The sequence below is a fragment of the Pseudopodoces humilis genome, chromosome 9 (assembly GCF_049639895.1).
Source record: "Pseudopodoces humilis isolate 2021_Gansu_Grassland_sample_001 chromosome 9, ASM4963989v1, whole genome shotgun sequence".
Classification (NCBI taxonomy): Eukaryota; Metazoa; Chordata; class Aves; order Passeriformes; family Paridae; genus Pseudopodoces; species Pseudopodoces humilis.
Window position 1 is genome coordinate 2,733,196 of NC_142208.1, and position 17,875 is coordinate 2,751,070.

At 51.5% G+C, this 17,875-nt stretch overlaps 1 protein-coding gene across 3 annotated transcripts in view; it reads left to right on the forward strand.

Moving 5' to 3' along the window:
• Positions 1 to 9,588: 9,588 nt before the first annotated feature.
• Positions 9,589 to 17,875, forward strand: part of ADAMTS14 (ADAM metallopeptidase with thrombospondin type 1 motif 14) — a 30,246-nt gene continuing 21,959 nt past the window's right edge. For all 3 annotated transcript variants that reach the window (XM_014261640.2, XM_088059516.1, XM_088059517.1), the window contains exons 1-4: positions 9,589 to 9,661; positions 10,085 to 10,491; positions 16,821 to 16,977; positions 17,644 to 17,840. In XM_014261640.2, the coding sequence (XP_014117115.2) occupies positions 9,589 to 9,661; positions 10,085 to 10,491; positions 16,821 to 16,977; positions 17,644 to 17,840 (834 nt within the window). The remainder of the gene's footprint in view (positions 9,662 to 10,084; positions 10,492 to 16,820; positions 16,978 to 17,643; positions 17,841 to 17,875) is intronic.

Below are 17,875 nucleotides of genomic sequence, written 5' to 3' on the forward strand. Positions count from 1 at the left end.
TGTGTGGACAAAAATATCTAGAAAAAAAAAGAAACTCAAAGTGTGCTTTTCACGTTGAAAAAAACAGGTTTGCATTAAAAAACCAAGAGCTTATTGATCAGTTTTATTGATTTTCATGAAAACTGGTTTTCTGCAGGTTTCTCACCCTCAGTTAACTCCTAATTCTCCACTTTCCTCACCTTGTTCAAGGTTTGGAGTGTGGGAATACAGCTGAGGGGATCTGAGGTTATTTTGGGGTAGGGAATTAAACATTTAAATCCCAACCAGCACTCCTAAGAGATGGATGTCAGGGCAGAAAACACGGATCTGTAGCTGGTTGTCTTCTCTCTTGGTGCTGATCCCAGACCTGCATCTCATTTCCGTGGGGAATCCCTTCAGCCCTGGGTGCCATCCCCCATTTTTGAGGCTTTATTTTGTCTACAAACGCTTTTTCCCAAACCTGCAGGCTCACAGGAGAATGTCAAAGAGCCAGGCTCTGTGTTGCAGCCAAGGGGAAGCCCCAACACTCCCCAAAATCACCCCACTGCACCCTTGGTTGTACACATAGGCTGGGGTGGGTCATGGAAACTCTTACTATCCCTTAAAAAAACCCCAATCCACCCCTTATTCCACCTTTGGTGCTGCTGGAGCTTGGAAGAGGTGAAACATGGAGCTGGAGAACATGGAAAGGGGGCCCACAGCTGCCTTAATAAATAAGTGGCTCTTTTACCTGTGACAGAGAAGAGAAACTTTATTTAAATGTTTATATATATTGCCATGGGAGCCTCACCCCAGGCTGCACCACCAGAGAACCCAGGATGCTGCATCCATCAGCTTCTCCCTCCTTCCCCTGCCCTGAGCCCCTCCCTGGGAGCTCAAACCCAAAGCAGGGGCACCTCTCCCCATTTTCCACTGGCCTTTCTCCCCCTCGCTGCTCAGGAAGCCTTGGGCACGGAGCAAAGGAGGGATGCTCCTTCCTCCACCCCAAAATATCCTGGATCATCATCAGACAGGATTCTTTGGGCCAGTTTGGGAGCCTGGCTCCGTTGTCATGAGAGCAGTGAGTGCTTTAATGACTTTTTTTCCCCCCATCTTTTTTTCTGGCTACAGTGGAGGGGTCACGTGGCAATGGGGCTGTTTGTAGCTGTGCTCCTGCCTAACGAGATTATACTTGACATGGATAATTAATTAATGGATTATTAATGCTTCTACTCGCCTTCCCCATCCCTGAGGGTTTGGGGTGTGCTGATATGTCCTTTCCAGGTCTTTCCTCTGCAGCAGATGTGCTGCACTCCTGTTCTTGTCTCATGGCAAAGGTCGTGTTTAAGGGTGTCATTAAAACATTTTATAAATTAAAACATTTTATAAATTAAAACATTTTATAAATTAAAACATTTTATAAATTACAATTAAGTAACCATTGGCTGAATGGCATTTGCTGTTCATACAGGGACAACACCTGCCTTTTAAATCCCTATTAAAGCGTATTTTAATATAAAACACTTCCTAAAAACAGAGAAGAAAAGCTTTCTGGAACAGAATAAAACCCCTGTGACTCGATCCATGGGGAGTTCAAGGTCAAAATCTGCCTTGGAAGTGGAGGTATCCTCATATTTCTTCCCCCTATGAGGATGTGGGGTTCTTCCCACTGCTCAGCCTTTGCCTTTGGATGGAGCTTATTTGGTGTGAGGAATATTTCATTGGAGCTTTGTACCCTTGGACTGGCTGCTTCCTTCCAGAGAAAGCAAAGCTTTCTGCCAGAAATCTTTTTTTTAGTATTATTATTCTGGGAGAACAATAATAGAGATAAGAAACAAAAATCTAAATCCGCAGCGTGGGAGGTGACAAGGTGGCAAGAAACTTTATCCCCACCCCAGCATCTCTCTGTGAATAAATCAGCCTGGGAGATCCCCTTTCCTTCAAGATTACAATTTTATTTTATCTTTTTTTTAATTCCAAAAAGTGTGAAAATACAGCTGGTCTTGGCCAGATTCTCCCTTCCTGCATCTTTCCATCAGACAGGGGCCCTGGCAAGGGGACCCCTCTTGGGGCTTCACAGAGGTAAAAGGAACAGGGCTGCTCTGACCTCAGCCAGGGATTTTATTCTCCTCCTCTTAGGGGCCAGTAGAAATCCTTGGAAGCTGAACTTCACGTGTCTTTATGGGGTTTTTTTATCCATCCAAAAGGGAAAATGTGCCGAGGAGCCAATATTCCACTGGCACGTGGGGCTGCAAGGGGAAACCTGCCACAGCCCCAGCCAAATCACTGCAGCTATCAGAGGCTTCAGGGCTGTGTTTTTCCCAAAAAAATCCCCTTTCCCCCTGTTTTTCTCCCCCAGCTTTCCAAGGCCCAGCTCAGGAGTGTTTCCCTTTAATTTTGGGGAAAATTAAGGGTGTTTGGGGTTGGGGGTGATATAATTTCTATTTACAGCAGTGGGGAAGAGGCACGTGCTGGCTTGGGGCCACCATGAATAGCTCTGGACATGAGAGCTCTTAAAATAATAATAATGATAATAATGATAATAATGATAATAATAATAATAATAATAATAATAATAATTTCCATGTTTTCCTTGAAGGCATGTCCCCCTCTGGCAGAACCCCCCGGTGAAACCTCTGCAAAGGGAGCACATCTGGGTTTCATTTTACAGCTGAAGAATAGTAATTAAGATGCTTCTGCAGAGCCAGGGCTTGAAAAACTAAAAATAAAAGCCATGTAGGCACAATACCAGACCTCCAAGCACCAGAAACTCCCCTTTTCCACCCCGTTTTCACCCTCCCAGCTCCACTGAACCCCTGTTGTTTTGGGGAGCAGAGGCAGGAATAAATCATAAACTGGAAGGGGATGGTGCAGAGAAGTGGGGTTTCCAGAAGAGCAATGGAAATGTTAACCTGTGTAGAGGGTGGCAGCAAGGGGAGGTTTTCCAAAGCTCCAAAACCTACAGATATCACGCAAAGAATCAGGCTTGGCTTTTTTTTTTATTGCAGCAAAATGTGTATAAACCACGGATCCCAGGCTTGGGATGACTTTCTCCCTCTATTTCTCACTTTTCTTCCATGAATATTGCAAGGGAATGGGGAAAAAAAAAAAAAAAGCAGCTGTCTTCCACCACCTCAGGGTGCTTCTGGCCCCAAGCAAATGAAAAATTAATTTTCCGCAGCCTGAGCTTTAGCTTTAGAGGAGATGGGGCTCAATGAGGTTCACTCAAAAGCACTCACTGGCTGGTGGGGGTCATGCTGGAAAAATACCCATGGGCTGAGGGGATGAGCAAGGGACTGGGAAATGCTCAGGAGTTTGATTTAAGAGGTCAAAAACCAACCAAACAAACAAAAAAAAAGGCTTTGGGGTTTACATGGCAGTAAGCTTAATTTTAGCAGGAAGATGATAAAACATTAATGAGGTGGTCAATGTGTGAAGAGGCAAAGGCTCGTCTGGGGAGGGTGCTGGGCAAGGTTAACCTAGTTTGTATTGTGCATCAGCAGGGAAAAGAGAAAGGGAAGGGCTGGGAATGCCAAGGCAGCAGGGATGGATGCTCCCAGCAGCCGGGCTGTGCCAAGCCCCAGAGCTGAAGTGGTGCTGGTGGAATTTTGGTCCTAAAGCTCCGGCAGGGGAGGTTTTAACACCCCCTGCATCCCACGGACAGCGTGCACACGTTTCTCCCGGCTGCCACGGCCATCAGGGAGCTTTGGGCTCTTTGGGAAGGAGGGGTCTGTGGGCCAGGAGTCCCTCACCCCTGCCTCAGTCCCACTGAGGTGCTGCCAACCCGGGGCTCAACATCTGCTGCAGCTGTGCTTAGCAAAAGAGGGATTTTGATTTTGGGGGTTATTTTCTGCCTTCCCAGCGCCGGGACGCGGCCACGCCGGCCGAGCTCTCTCTGCGGCGCGGTTCCTAGAAGGAGAGCAAGTTTTTCCCTCCTCTTTTCCAAGCCTCTGCCGCTGACAGTAGGGGCTGGAAGCCATCCAAGGCTGTCGGTATAAATCTCGCTGACCTTGTTTCACCATCCCTTAACTTGCAGCTCAGCCAGGACCGGCGTCGGCTTCCACTTTCTGGCTCATTTATCCCTTTTCCAGCTTTACAGTTTGGGTTCCTGAGCTTGTCTGCTCATCCCTGGGTGGGCAAGGCAATGGTGGGGGGGACTCCCAGCCCCTAGAAAACCTCCCAGCAAGGCTGCCAAGGCAAACATCTTGCAGGAATTTGCAGATGCAGCTGTAGCTGAGGAGAAACGATGCTGGGAGGTGCGGCGCGGTGCAGTTCGGTGGGATGAGGGAAAGACCCTTCTGTTTGGGTTGGGCTGAGCACAGGACTCTGATCCCAAAAAACACTGCCTAGGTGCCCTCAGGAGGTGAGCCTTGGGAAGATTGGAGCTCTCTTCAGGCCATGATGTGCCTATACAGGGGTTTGTTCCCCTCCAGAGGTTTCTTGCTGTCAGCCTCCTGTGGTAACTCGATGTCATCTTTGCTGTCCCGTTGCATCCACGGGTTTGGGGTTTGGCTGCTGGGGAATGGCCTCCTGTTCCCACCTGTGGGATGCTGGGCTCACAGGGAGATGTGGGATGCAGAGCAGCTGGAGATGGGGAGAGGGTAGGAAGAGGTGGTTTCCCACCCTGGCTGGATCAGCCGCTTTGCACACCCAGCTCTCTCTGCTGGGTCCTGGAAAGAGGCCTTGGGAACTTGGGTCCTCTCGGAAATCCACGGCATTGTGTGCTAAATCCATACAAAACCCTTCATTTTCCAGCTCTGGTGAAGCCTCACCTTTAAAATGCTGTTCTGATTCCAGTTTGGAGCCTCGTGGAAGAGCTCTGCCAGTGGCTGCTGCTGTCACTTGGTTTTGTGACAGCATCCAGAATCTTTGGGATGCTGGCAGCAAGAGTTTGGTGGCTGGATAGATCAGGATTCGTGTTTTAACAGGGCCAAACTTGCAGATACACAGATTAACCAGGAGGAAAAACTTTCCAGGATAAGAAAAGCAAGACATGAAAAAAAAAAAAAGAAAGAAAAAAGAAGAGAAAAATCCCCTGGGGGTTTATGGAGGCTCCCTCCATCTTTGGAGGTCTTAAAGTAGGGATTAGGGAGAGATCTGCCAGGAATGATCGTGCCTCGGGGCAGCCGGAGACCAGATGATGTGTCTGTCAGCTCCCTCCCTCCCTCTCTCCCTGCCTCCAAAATCCGGCTTCGTGCTCCTCCTGCTCCTCTCCTGGAGCACAGCATCTTCTCTTGTCAGCTCCATCGTGCTCTTCCAGCAGGGCTCCTAAAATTCCCCCCGAAAAGAGCTGAAATCCTGGGCAAGGGCTGGTTTTCGGCCAGGGGAGAGGGAGGGGAAGATGCTCAGGGGGATTTTGTGTCCCCTCCTGCCCCGGTGCTCCAGCAGCGGCTGCTCCCTGCTCGAATCCCGGGATGTCTGAGGGATGAGGTCATGTTCGCTCACCCACAGCCGTGCCTCTGCTCCCATCCCTCCCTTTGGAGAGCAGGGTGGGTTTGGAGCCCGCTGAGGCTCCGGGTCCCCGCAGGATGGGTTTGGGATGCTCCCCACACCAAACTTTGCCTTGCTCTGAGCATGGATGCGTTGCACCAGGATGGAGATAAGCGCCAGGTAAAATCCCTGCCCATCCTACCTGTGCCTAGCATGCTGAGCCATCCCTCCCAGTCCTTCTCCTTCCTTCTTCCAGCTGCTTTTAAAACCTCAAAACACTTTCCCTCCCCTTCTCCTTCTTAATTCTTTTTTTTTTTTTTTTTGCCATTTTGACCACCTCTTGCCAGTAACCAGCCCGTGCCCAGGAGGTTCTTGTGCATTCCCAGTGCAGGGGCAGCTGCTCCAGAGCCTTCTGGATTAACAAACAGGAGGTTTGAATCTCTGGGAAGAAGAAATGTGATGAGCTAGAGCTGGAAATACAGCCCTGTCTTCTCACTCTGGTAGACCCCGAGCTCCTGGCTCCCAAATTCATGATGATATGGGTAGAAAAGCCACTTTAGGTAATTGGTGGAGATTATTACAATTTTATTAGCCCTAATGCCCTCCCCTCCAAGAGGTTTGCACGGCTGAGCAAAACAACCAGTGCCCATAAAGCCACAAAAATAGACCAAATTAAGTATTTGAGGGTTTTTTTTGTTGTTGTTGTTTTCTCCTTGTAAGAAGTTCTTCCAGCCTTTTGTGAAAGTTTTTTTCCAGCTCTCAGAATCAAAATTAACTGTATTTGGGGGCCAACAGCTGCATCTGCTGCTGGTGGAGGGGGTTTGGAACATGTCACCTGGCCTCTGGATTCCAGTGGTACCCAGTGGGATGGGCAGGATGGCCAGAAATTGGCACTGCCAGATGAAAATCAGGCTTTGGGAATACTGGCTGGAGCCTCCTGCAGGAAAAGGAGCCTGATTTGGGGTTTTAAAAACAGCAGCTGCTGTCAGCTTTCTTCTCTGGAAGCTGGAAAGAAAACCTGCTCCTTCCTCCCTAGGCCTAGAGGTCGACTAATAAATGGGAAAGTCCTCAAACCCATGTCACTGGTAAATCTCCAGGCTGCAGAGGGAAGCCTTGAATCGTAAAGAATTCCAGAGTTATCCATGGAGGAAATGGATGCACGAGATAAAATAGCACCCCAGGAGGGGAAAAACAGGAAAAGGAGCCATTTGGACTCCAAAACAGAAAGGAAAAGGTTAAGCCTAAAGTCAAGGAGAAGGGTGGGACAGAGTTAAAGGCTGGGAAAGGCAAAGCCAGGAGACAAAGAGGAGAATAGAGGGGAAGGACAGGAGGGGAAGGACGAGGGGAAGTCGCCTTGCTGCTTCTCTTTCCCTCCTCAACGACAAGAACCGAGAAGAAAAAGGCTGGAATGAACAAATTCTTCCAACATAAACGATGGTGTATTGATAGAGATAACACCAAAACCCCCACAAATATTATTATTATATTAATATTTCAGGCAGATAAGGCCAACAGGTAGGGCTGGTGTCACTGAGTGGGTGACAAATGAGCATCTTGTCATCTGGGACCCTGAGAGATCCCCTTGGAAGCTGTCTTTTCACCACCTCCAGCATGTCATAGGTACCCAAACACAATTAATTATTACCTTTAGAAGGTAATAAGTGAGGCAAGTTGATCATTGCCATTGTCATTCAGCCAAATTTATGCTGCCAAAGCCTGAGATTTGCTAACATCAGGGGAGGCATAAAGGTCTAGAGGGACTGGATGAATTCACAGATCTTGTGGATGATGAAAACAGTTTTTGCCTCTGAAAAACAGTAATTAATGTTTTCCAGAGCTGTCCTCCACAAGTAAAGTACTCCCTTTATTACATGTCTCATCATAAATCTATTCAGTCAAAGTAAGGGCTCGTTCCAGCTTTGATGCTCCAGTGGTGATCTTCCAAAATCATCCAAAATGCTCGGAGCACAAATTCATTTTCTATCTCTTCTGCAAAGAATCTCTTGCAGATCATTTCTCCTCTTTAATTATAGATTGCACAAAGCAACAGAAGCATGAAAAGACTTAAACTGGGAATAAAAATCCCCTTTTCCTCCAGCTTGAAATTCTCTACTTGAAGTAAGTGTATTCCTCTCTCCTTTTGGTGGCATCCTTTTGGTGCCTTTACCTACAGGGAATTTTGGACTGGATTTTGATCACGGCAGCCTCAGCTTCTCCTGTTTTCCCCAAAACCCAACCCAGTCACCCAGCTGGAAGGTGAGGCTCTCCACCCTCCCCTGGAGGGATGCTCTGGCAGCATTCCTCCTGGATAACACCACAGCAGAGTGGCACCTCACCAGAAATGGCTGCAGCAGGACCCTCTCCAAGGGGTTCCTGGTCTCCACCTCTGGATCCTCCTGCTGGCACCCAGCAGCCTCACCATCCTCCCACACCTGCAGTGGAGGTAAGCAGGGCATTTTCCCAAATGGTGATCATTTCCTACCATTCTGGGCATTGCTGTGCCGATGGCTTGGGAACAAAGCTCCAGCTGAGATCCTACCAAAGAAATCCCAAACCAGAATCCTAATTACTGGAGGGAAGCTTGCAGGCTGGCACTTTTATATTCCCCCTGCTTGCCTTTTCCACTGTGCTCTGGCCTCTGTGGCAGCTTGGATGACAAGTGCCTCAAGGCAGGAATTCCCTCTTGGGAAAGGTTTTGGGTTGCTCAGCATAACCTGGGCCCCGTGGCAGTAAAATCCCAGCACAACCAGCACAACTGGTGTTACTGGTGTGGCAGCACAGCCCCCCACCCTGGAGCTGGCCTTGCAGTCCTGTCCAGAAGAAAAAAAAATAGCCACACACAGCACATGGAAAACAGGGCCAGGGGGTTTGTTCCTCTGTGCTGATGGATGCCCCATCCCTGGAAGTGTCCAGGGCGAGGCTGGATGAGGCTTGGAGCAACCTGGGATAGAGGAAGGAGTTCCTGCCCATGGCAAAGGGGTGGAGCGAGATGATCTTGAAAGCCACTTCCAACCCAAACCCATTCCATCATTCTAGGATGCTGGAAGCCCTCTTAACACTGTGCTGGATTTGTTGAGTGCTGTTGAGTGTTTTTAGGGGAGTTCTGGATTTATTTGCCCCTTGTCAGGGTGGTGAGGAGGAGGAGGAGCCTGAGGAAGCACAGCTCGTATTGAAGTGTGGGGTCCCAGCTCCGGAGCTGTGGCGATGCCCTTTGGAAAAGCCAAGGCGTGTGGGTTTTCCTTGGAGAGCCAGCAAGACAGCATCCAGGAACAAGGCCAGAGCCTCCTTCTGTCTGTTTCCCCCTAAAAACGGGAGGAGAGGGAAGAAAGAAAAAAAATTAAACGGGATGGTTTGGGTGGGAAGGGACCTTAAAACTCATTTTATTTCGATCTCCGGCTGTGGCCAGGGACATCTTCCACTATCGCAGGTTGCTCCAAACCCCATCCAACCTGGCCTTGAGCACTGCCAGGGATCCGGGGGCATCTTCAATTTCTCTGTTAGGGATGTTTCCACATCTGGAAAACATCCCAGATGCTTCCAAACAGGATGTTTACCTCCAGCTCACGCGGCGCTCCGAGCTGGGAGACGATTTGGCTCTCCCTGTGGAGCATCTCCGCAGCGAGGGGCCGGGAGCTGGGATTTGGGGAGAGGGGCAGAGCTGGCGGGGGCTCCCCGGCTCCGGGCGCGTCTCGCCTTTGTTCTGGCAGCGCTGGAGCCGGGCGGCCGCGGGGCGGGGAGGGATGGAGAGGCGGGATGGTGGGAGGGAGGAAAGGAAGGAGGGAGGGCTGCCCGAAATGGCTTTTTTTTTTTTTTTTTCTTTATTTCTTTTTTTTTTTTTTTTTAAACCTCCAAGAAAAGAACGATCCACAGGCAACGCGAGAACTTTATTTTTTCCCTTCGCCGCCCCCCCTCCCCCACATCCCCCCCCCCCCCAGCGCCTTTAATAAGAAAACTATGTTAAAAAAAAATAATAATAAAAATAAAAAATTCAAAGAAATTTAATTAAAACGAGCCCGTCCTCCCACCCCCTGGCCCAGACCCGGCCCCCGGCCCGCCCCACGCCGCCGGGGAGGCGGCAGAAGCGGCGGCGGCGGCGGCGGGGGCGCCGGCGGCCCCGGCGGCGGGGGGGAGGCGGTCGCCGGGCGCCGCCCGCCCCGCATCCCGCATCCCGCCGGCCCCGCACCCCGCCGCCGGCCCCAAATGGATTATCTGCGGCTGGTGCCCTCCTGCCTCGTCCCCCTGCACGGCTGCCTGGCCGCCGGCAGCGCCCCAGGTACGGCGGCTGCCCCCGGGACGGGGGGCCCGGGCTGGGGGGTGACAGGTGGCTGCACCCCGGAGGATGGGGAGAAGGGAGAGGGAAGCCGCTGGTGTGCCGGGCAGGGTGGGTGGGTGTGTGTGTGGGGGGGGGGGGTTAAGTTTCAATGGGAATTGGGGGAGATGGAGGCTGGGCGAGAAATAGTTGGCGTGCTTGGCGAGCGAGGGGGACGTCAGCCCGAGTTCCTTCTGCTACGTTGGACGCACCCGCTTAAAACTACAAAGCGGAGCCGGCTCGGCGGGGAAAAGCAGCTGTCGGGCTTCCGGAGCTCCGGCGGTGCTCGCCAAAGGCTCCCCGGGTTGTGTTGGCCCCCTCCGTCCCGGCGCCCGAGCGGGATGCTCCGTGCCCACGGGCCCCTTTCCCTCGGCGCTGTCTCCGCAGAGCTGCTCCTGTCCGGCAAACTCAGCGAGTATGGAGTGATCGTCCCGTTCAGCACCGACTGCCGGGGTCGCTTCCTGTCGCACGTGGTGTCCGGCGAGGCGGTGGCGGGGCTGGGGCAGCCCCGCTGTCCCCCGGCCCCGGGCCCGGGCCGCCGCCGCGTCCCCCGCAGCCCCCCGGAGGAGTCCCGGCAGCGCCGCTTGCTCTACTTCAACGTCACGGTTTTTGGGAAGGAGCTGCACCTCCGGCTGAGGCCCAACCACCGGCTGCTGCCGCCGGGAGCCGTGGCAGAGTGGCAGGAGGATTTTGAGGTGCTTTTCCGGGAACCCCTCCAGCAGCGGTGCCTTTTCACCGGTGACATCTCCGGGATGCCCGGAGCCGCCGTGGCCATCAGCAACTGCGATGGGCTGGTAAGCCGGAGGCTGGTGGGGCGCTTTGTGTTTGTTTCGGTGGGTTTTGTGCCCGTGTTTTGGCGTGGTTTCCTCTTAAGAGATGGATCGTGGTGTCCTGAAACCCGATTTTTCTGGTGATGCTTTAGGTGTCTGTGCCGCATGTTGCCCTTCAGCCCTGACAGCAGCAGGGTCCCCTTTCCCCATGTGGCCCTGGGTGCTACCCACCTCCTCCATCAGGGTGGTCTGTGCACCGGTATTTATTTAAAAGGCTTGGAAAAATGTGCCTGAAGTGCTTCCTGCCCAGGTGCTGTTACATCCACGTTCTCTGGGACGGGGACCCACGCTCATGGTGATGCTGTTCCATCCTTGCCCACCCGTGTTTTACCCTGGGACTGCTCCGGGAACTTTTCCTCTGCCTTTCCTGCCTCTTGAATGATGTGTGAGCTCGAGCACCTCCTGAAATCACTGTTAGCTGCAGTCTGGCTCCTACCAAGCATCTTTTTGCAGGAGGACGTCTTTTCTTTTTTTTTTTTTTTTCCCTTTTTTTGCTTTTTTTTCAAGGGCTCAGAGTCTCTTGGCTTTCTGAGCACAGTTCAGCATCAGTAACTTGCTGCCACAGCGCTTTAATTCCTTTGAATGACTCTGTTACCTCCTCATCCCCGGCATCTGCTCTGCCTGTGGGTTCCCTACCTTTGATACGCTTGGGGAAGCGCTTATTTTTTAATACCCTTGGCCCGTTGCCCTTCAGATTTCCTTTGAGCCAATTTAAATCTTGTTTTGGGTGCCAGAGTTTGCTGTTTTCTCCTGCTACCACTTAAAGTTACTGCCAGGTTGGAAGAAATGTCTTACTTTGTGCCTTTTTTATTTATTTTTTTTTTTAAAAAAAAAGAAATTTAAAATATATCTCTTTTTTTAGTTGCTTTATTCTGGGAGCTCCTTAAGCCAATTTTGGCCACCAGCACAAACAATTTGGCATTCCTTTCTTTTTATACAGCGCCTGGTGTTGCTGTACAAGCAGAAATGATAGAGCAGCACAGCTAGAAATACATATTTCGCCTACGTATAGGAATTAAATTTTTTTAGCACGTAATCCACACCTTTTGAAGCATCCTCTGGGGAATGGGCCGAGGCTGTGGACTCACAGGCATTTCTCCAGGACACGGATTGCGCTGGGGCAGGCAGACGTGGGCAGGCTTGGAAGCTTTAAAGGCATTTCCTACAGACCCAGTGCTGAGTCTGGAGCAGGGACCAGCCACTGAGGTTCCGTGGCAGATCTCATTCCCTTTGGCACCACGAGCAAAAGGATGCTGGAGGCGATCAGCATCCTGCTGTGGCACAGCTTTGGGGGAATTTTCTTCCCCAGAGCCCGCTCTGTTGTTAGTGTCAATCCCAAGCAAGCTTTAATTTAAATTTTCCAGGCTTTTCTGGGCTTCAGCCCCAAGTTTTCCCCAACCAACCCTTGCACACCTTGTTGGTTGTCATCCTTGTTCCAGCTGGAACTTCCAGCTTGTACCACAGGATGCTTTTCAATGTGGATTTATGCATATCCTGGCAGCCCAAGCCCATCCTTTTTAAGCCCATGTAAAGGAAGAAGTGGCTTTTCCCCCAGGATAAGGCTTTGTTGTTGTTGTTTTTTCTTCTATTTCCCACAATAAATTTATTGCTCGGTGGCCAACAGATCACTATCCTGGAGCTACAACCAGGGATTTCCCGTGGTCTGGTGAAGGACACGAGGATGAGGGGACAAGCAGGTGCTTGGCTCCCTTGCCCTTGTGATACATCCAATGTCACAGTTGGTTTCTCTTTTCCATGGATTTTTCTGGCTGTATGGGCCTCTGATTCCCAAGAATCCAACATCCTTCAATCTGCTCTTGGAGGAATGGGGTGATCAAGAAGATTCCCAAAAAAGCAGTGAAAAGAGCTTGATTTAGGAAACGGAGCAAGGAACGGCACCAAAACCTGGCTCTGGGCGTGGATGGGAGGATGATGTTTGTGACCTGTCGGAGAAACAACAGAGCAAATCCGGGCGGGATGTAGGTGGTCAGGAATGTCGCTGATGGGCTGGAGGAAACTCTTCCATAAGCAAAGGACCCTGGAATTCCTGTGGATTTCTGCTGGAAGTTGTCCATGAGCTTTCGGAAGGGGGTTGTGGTTTTTGCATCCCGGCACAGCGCGCGTGGGAGGCGCGGGGCCGCGCTCGGCCGCCGGTTCCCGGCCAGAGGAAGCGCTCCGGGATGCTGCGGATGAGGGCTGTGTACACAAAGAGATTAGGCCGTGTATAAACGGAGACTGAGGTTATAAATAACGGGGTGGAGGGGAGGAAGGGGAAAAAAAAAAAACCCCAAAAACCCCGAACCCAGCTCTTGGAAAAGAGCTTCCACCCAAAGTCTTTCCTAAATCCGTATTTAGCCACGGAAGGGAGCCCATCCTTTTCCCAGCCGCCAAATCCGCGGCACCTTCCAGGGCATCCACGCGTGAGAATCTGGCCTTTCAATGGTTCTTGCGAGGGTGTCTCGTACCAGGGTGGGAAGATGCTGTCGCCCATAACGTAATTTCAAAGCTGATCTAAGCCCCCAAATTCCTGACTGCTAAAGTAGCGTTAGGCAGAAATCTCCGCCGGCGGACACGTCTCGCTGCAGTGGAGGCATCCCAGATTTTTTTTCCCCCCGCCGGCTTTAGCAGCGTGTGGTCGACCTTGCTTCCTTCCTGCTTTGCTGGTTGCAGGGATGGGTGAAGGATTATCACCCACAGACACCATATTTGTGTGCCTGGCTTTTCCCTGGGGTGATTTGCCGTAGTTCTGCAAACTGTAGAGCCAGCGTTTTCCATCCCCGTGGCCCTGGCCTGCTTCAGATGGGTGGCAGCAGATAAGCAGAACACAAAAGCCCTCAGAAGCAGTATTTAATAGGGGATGGAGGGAGAAACGGCCCCCCCAGAATGATGCTCCGCTGAAAAAAGCGTGGCTTGGTCTTCCAGGATTCTCCTTGCAGTTCCTGAGCTCTGTAGGGTTAATTTTTGGGGGGAAAAAGGGTGCAGGATGTCCCTTTGGTCACATAGGTCCCACTGGCCTCAGCTGGTGTGGGTGTTACGTGGGTATGAGGGCTTTTCTCCCGGGTGATAATCCCAAGTTTTGGCAGTGAGATGCAAACCAGGCCCTGTTTGGGCTGAAAACCCAATTAATTAATTAGTGCTGAGCTTGTCTCTGTGTCCTCGCTCCACCAGGAGCTACATTTGAGGCCTGGCTTGGGTCACCTGGTCTGTAGCCACCCCAAAAACCTCTCACCTCGGCCCGAAGAGCAGGGAAAAGGAGTCAAGGAAGGCAAAGTGTTGTGTTTGATGGGCTGCGAAGCCTGTGCTGCAGAGGGGCATGAAAACAGTGATGGAGCACCTCTGGATGCTCCTGATGCCCTCTGCATGGAAGGGGAGCGCTGTTATCCGTGGTGTCTGTGTCCACACTGCCTGGTTTTCTAGGAATTTTTTTGTCCAAATTATGTGTGAATCTTATAGGAAATAGACATACTATGCAGGCAGCTGGATTTCCCCCTCCTGTTAGCTTCCCTGGCCCAGTGCAGCAGCTTTATTAATTTTTCCACATCTCAGCTGTCTTAAGTGTCAGAATTTCCTGAATTCCTGTGGGAGTTGGAGCTTTTTTGCCCAGCAGTGGAGGAGGAGTTTCTTACTCAGGGTCCTGGGGGTCCCCCTTAGTGAGGCTGGACTTCATCTCTCCCTTAGCCTGGGGAGGCACAGGAGAGCTGGAGGAGAGACTTCACCTTCTGTGAGCTGGCAGGAATGAGTTTGATGTACGTTTTCCCTCTTTCCAGTGGAATTGTCTGTAAAGGGCCATTTTCTAGTTTAGGGGTACCTTTGCTGAGAGCTGCAGGCAGCATCTCATGCTGGAAAAAGCAGTGATAACAGTCCCACCAATTGATTTAGTTCGATCTGGTATTATTAAACCAAATTAAAATCAAGGGTGGGAAGCATGTGGCTGATTGATCACCGAGGATGGGATTGAGCTCTTGGAAAAAGCCCAAGAAAAGCCAAATGGGACTTTTTGGGTGGCATCTGACCTTTTCCATTGCCTCTCTACTGTTGCAACCCTCCCAAAATGCTGAAGTACAACCTGAGCTGCCTCTCTTTGTGAGCGAGCAGGTTGGCTCGTGCCTCTTGCAATGGCATTTTTCGGGTTGTTTTGCTTTTTTAATTTATTTTTGTGAATGCCAGGGTGACCTCTGCAGCTTCTGTTTCATTTCTTGGGCTGCTCTGATCAGATGGACACAAAAATCCCCATGTTACGCCCTTCGCCATCGGTCGTCCCCGGAGTCGGCGGCGCGTTGCATCCCACCTTTGGGAGAAAGTCTGGGGCTGCTTTATTCCTTGAGCCAGATATAATTAGTCACGAGCTGTAGAGCAGCTCAAACTCAAGTGGGCTGTGGCTTGGGACCAGTCTCTTTCACATTTTAATCCAGCCTTGCCCCGGCGCGGCGGCACGGCTTTCCTCCGGCCGCCTGACTCAGCAAGTCCTGGCTTTGGCCCTAAACCCATAAACCAGCTTTGGGGTGCCTGGTCCCGAATGAAACGCCCCGTGGCAAGGCTGGGAGGGGGTAGTGGTGTCCCAGAAGAGCTCCTCCTGGGGCAGGGGCTGCTTCTGCTCCTTCTCTTATTGTATAATAAAGAGCAATGTTTTGGAACTGGAAATGAGGAGAATTTCTTCATGGAAGGGGCTGTCAGGCCCTGGCACAGGTTTGTATTCCCCATCCCTGGAGGGGTTGAAAAGGTGTATAAATGTGGCACTTGGGGATGTGGTTTAGTGGTGGCCTTGGCAGTGCTGGGTCAATGGTTGGGCTCAATAATCTTGGAGAGTTTTTCCAACTTAAAGGATTCCGTGATTCTGTGCCCTGCCAATCACGGTCACGGCCTCGCCCAACCATCTCTGAACCTGACTGATGGTTTGACTCCCTGGCTTGTTCTCTGCCTCATCACCACCACCCTGCCTGGTGGCCCTGGTTAAACCCGGCTGTGTTCTTCCTCTCCTTGGCTGAGGGTTGGGGCACAATCCCTGCCCTGGCTGTCTCCTGTGGGAAGACCCTGAGATATGTATGTCGGGCAAGGATTTGGATTGCTCAGGAAGGAGCTGAAACAAAACCAGCCCAAACCCCGCTTTGCAGCAGAGATAAGCAGTTAATAAAAGCCAAGTGGAGCAGGAAACTTGATGGAATCCACCAGAGCCGGGTTGTCCGTTGCCTGATAAATCCAATGGGATGTGAACACCAAGGGGACCCAAAAAGCCAGGCGGGTTTGGAAGAGCCCCCGCCTCTGTCCAGAACACGTCTCTGTGTATATTTTGCTTTGATTTGATTTGATGGGAACCATTCCAACACCCCAACACCCTTATGAGGACTCCAGTAGGTCCATGCAGCTGAAGGCTTTGCTCCAGGAGCAGATCCATATGTTCTGCCGGCGCTTTCCAGGCAGCTCTTCAACAGCGGGCAGCACCGGAGGAAGGAACGCGCGCGTGCGCCATGGAGGGAGCTGGGAAAAATGCCCAGCTGGGGGGGCTGCCCGTGGGATAGAAGCCAAATCCTGGTGATCCTTTTCCTTGCCCGAGGTCTGAGCCGGCCGGCGCTGTGGGGTGTGAGCGCTCAGGCTGATGTAAGGGGGATTTGATGGGAGCTTGGTGTTAATTAGGAGCAGGTCGGTAGCCAGGACAACATTGCCAGCGATGTTTGCCCCGTCATTCATCTTCCCTGCTTTTGGGAGGTGGAGTGGTAATGCTTTCCAGCTTCTGCTCCGACGGGATTCCCCTGTGTTAATTCCCAAGTACTTCATGGGGCAGAGAGAATGGTTTCTCTTTCCTTCTTCTTGTTGCAGCTCGTAGTGTCAGTGAAATGGTAGATATCCTAACAGCACCGCAGGAATGGAGTGGGGAAGGTTCAGGGAGGCTCAGGAGTGTCTTGGGAGTCCCTTCAGCCTTGTATCCCTGAGTTCAGGGTCCGGCACAACTCATGGATGAGACAGAACGGACTTTCGTAGCCATATAAAGACGCAACTTGAATTGCAGCCAGGTTGGGGTTTTTTTTGGTTGGTTGGTTTTCCCTTCCTCCTTTATTTTTTTTTTTTCCCATTTACAGGAGAAATTAAGGGTTGTCATAGATGAACATGGTATTAGAACCATCCTGGTGTCATGGGGTAGGATCAAAACATGATTATTTGGGATGCCTTTCCCCTTTCTGCGTGCTCAGCATCAATCTTTAACGAGTATACTGCATGTGTACGTCCCCCTGCACTTGTATGAAACCACACTGTTTTTCCCCCCCTCCTCCTTTTCCTTATTTCTCTGTGGAGTCCAGGCTGGCCTGATTCGGACAGACAGCAATGAGTTTTTCATCGAGCCCCTGGAGAGGGGCCAGCAGGACACGGAGGAGCACGGGAGGGCCCACGTGGTCTATCGGCGCTCGGCCATCCGGCAGGACGGCGCCGAGCCACGCCACGACCTCCATCCCGAAGGTAGGGGCTGCTGGAATCCGGTCTTTCCCAGCAATTGGTAATAAGTATTTCACCTGGGGAGAAGATTTCTCCTTCCAGGAGCCCTTGTACATCTCACCCTGTGGCTTTAAGCTCAGTTTAACAGCTAAAGTCAAGAAGATGGAAAGGAAATGCTGGGCTGGAGATGCTGCAGCCTTGCTTTCATCACCTCTGTGTTGTGAGAGTGGTGAGGCACTGGAAGCTGTTGTCCAGAGAAGCTGTGGCTGCCCCTGGATCCCTGGAAGTGTCCCAGGCTAGATTGGCCAGGGCTTGGAGCCACCTGGGATAGTGGAAGGTGCCCATGGCAGGGGGTGGCACTGGATGAGCTTTGAGGTCTCTTCCACCCCAAATCATTCTGTGATGATTCTATGAAATGCGGCCTCAATTTGACTTTTTAACAGATCACAGAATCATTTAGCATGGAAAAAACCTTTTAAGGCTCTCAAGTCCAATCATTAATGTGTTTTTTAGGTCTGGTCTTCACAATTCAGAGCCATTTCCCCACCACAGAGCGAGCTGGACCAGCAACCAGCCTCAATATCCCGTTAGAGTTAAATCTCTTATCTGTTCTCCCCGCTGAATTTCTACCCTTGTGGAGTGTCACCGTGGTGTCAGGTCACCTGAAAGGCTCTTTCTTTTCCTGCCCAGTGCCCGGTGTGCAGGTGGGCGAGCTCCCGAATTCCCTGGAGCTGATGACGGAGCGGCTGGGGGACGCGGAGCGCAAGCGGCGCCACGCCAGGAAGGATGACTACAACATCGAGGTGCTGCTGGCCGTGGATGACTCAGTCGTGCGATTCCATGGCAAGGAGCACGTCCAGAACTATGTCCTCACCCTCATGAACATAGTAAGGCTCATCTGTGGGGGGTGTGGAGCCCACCC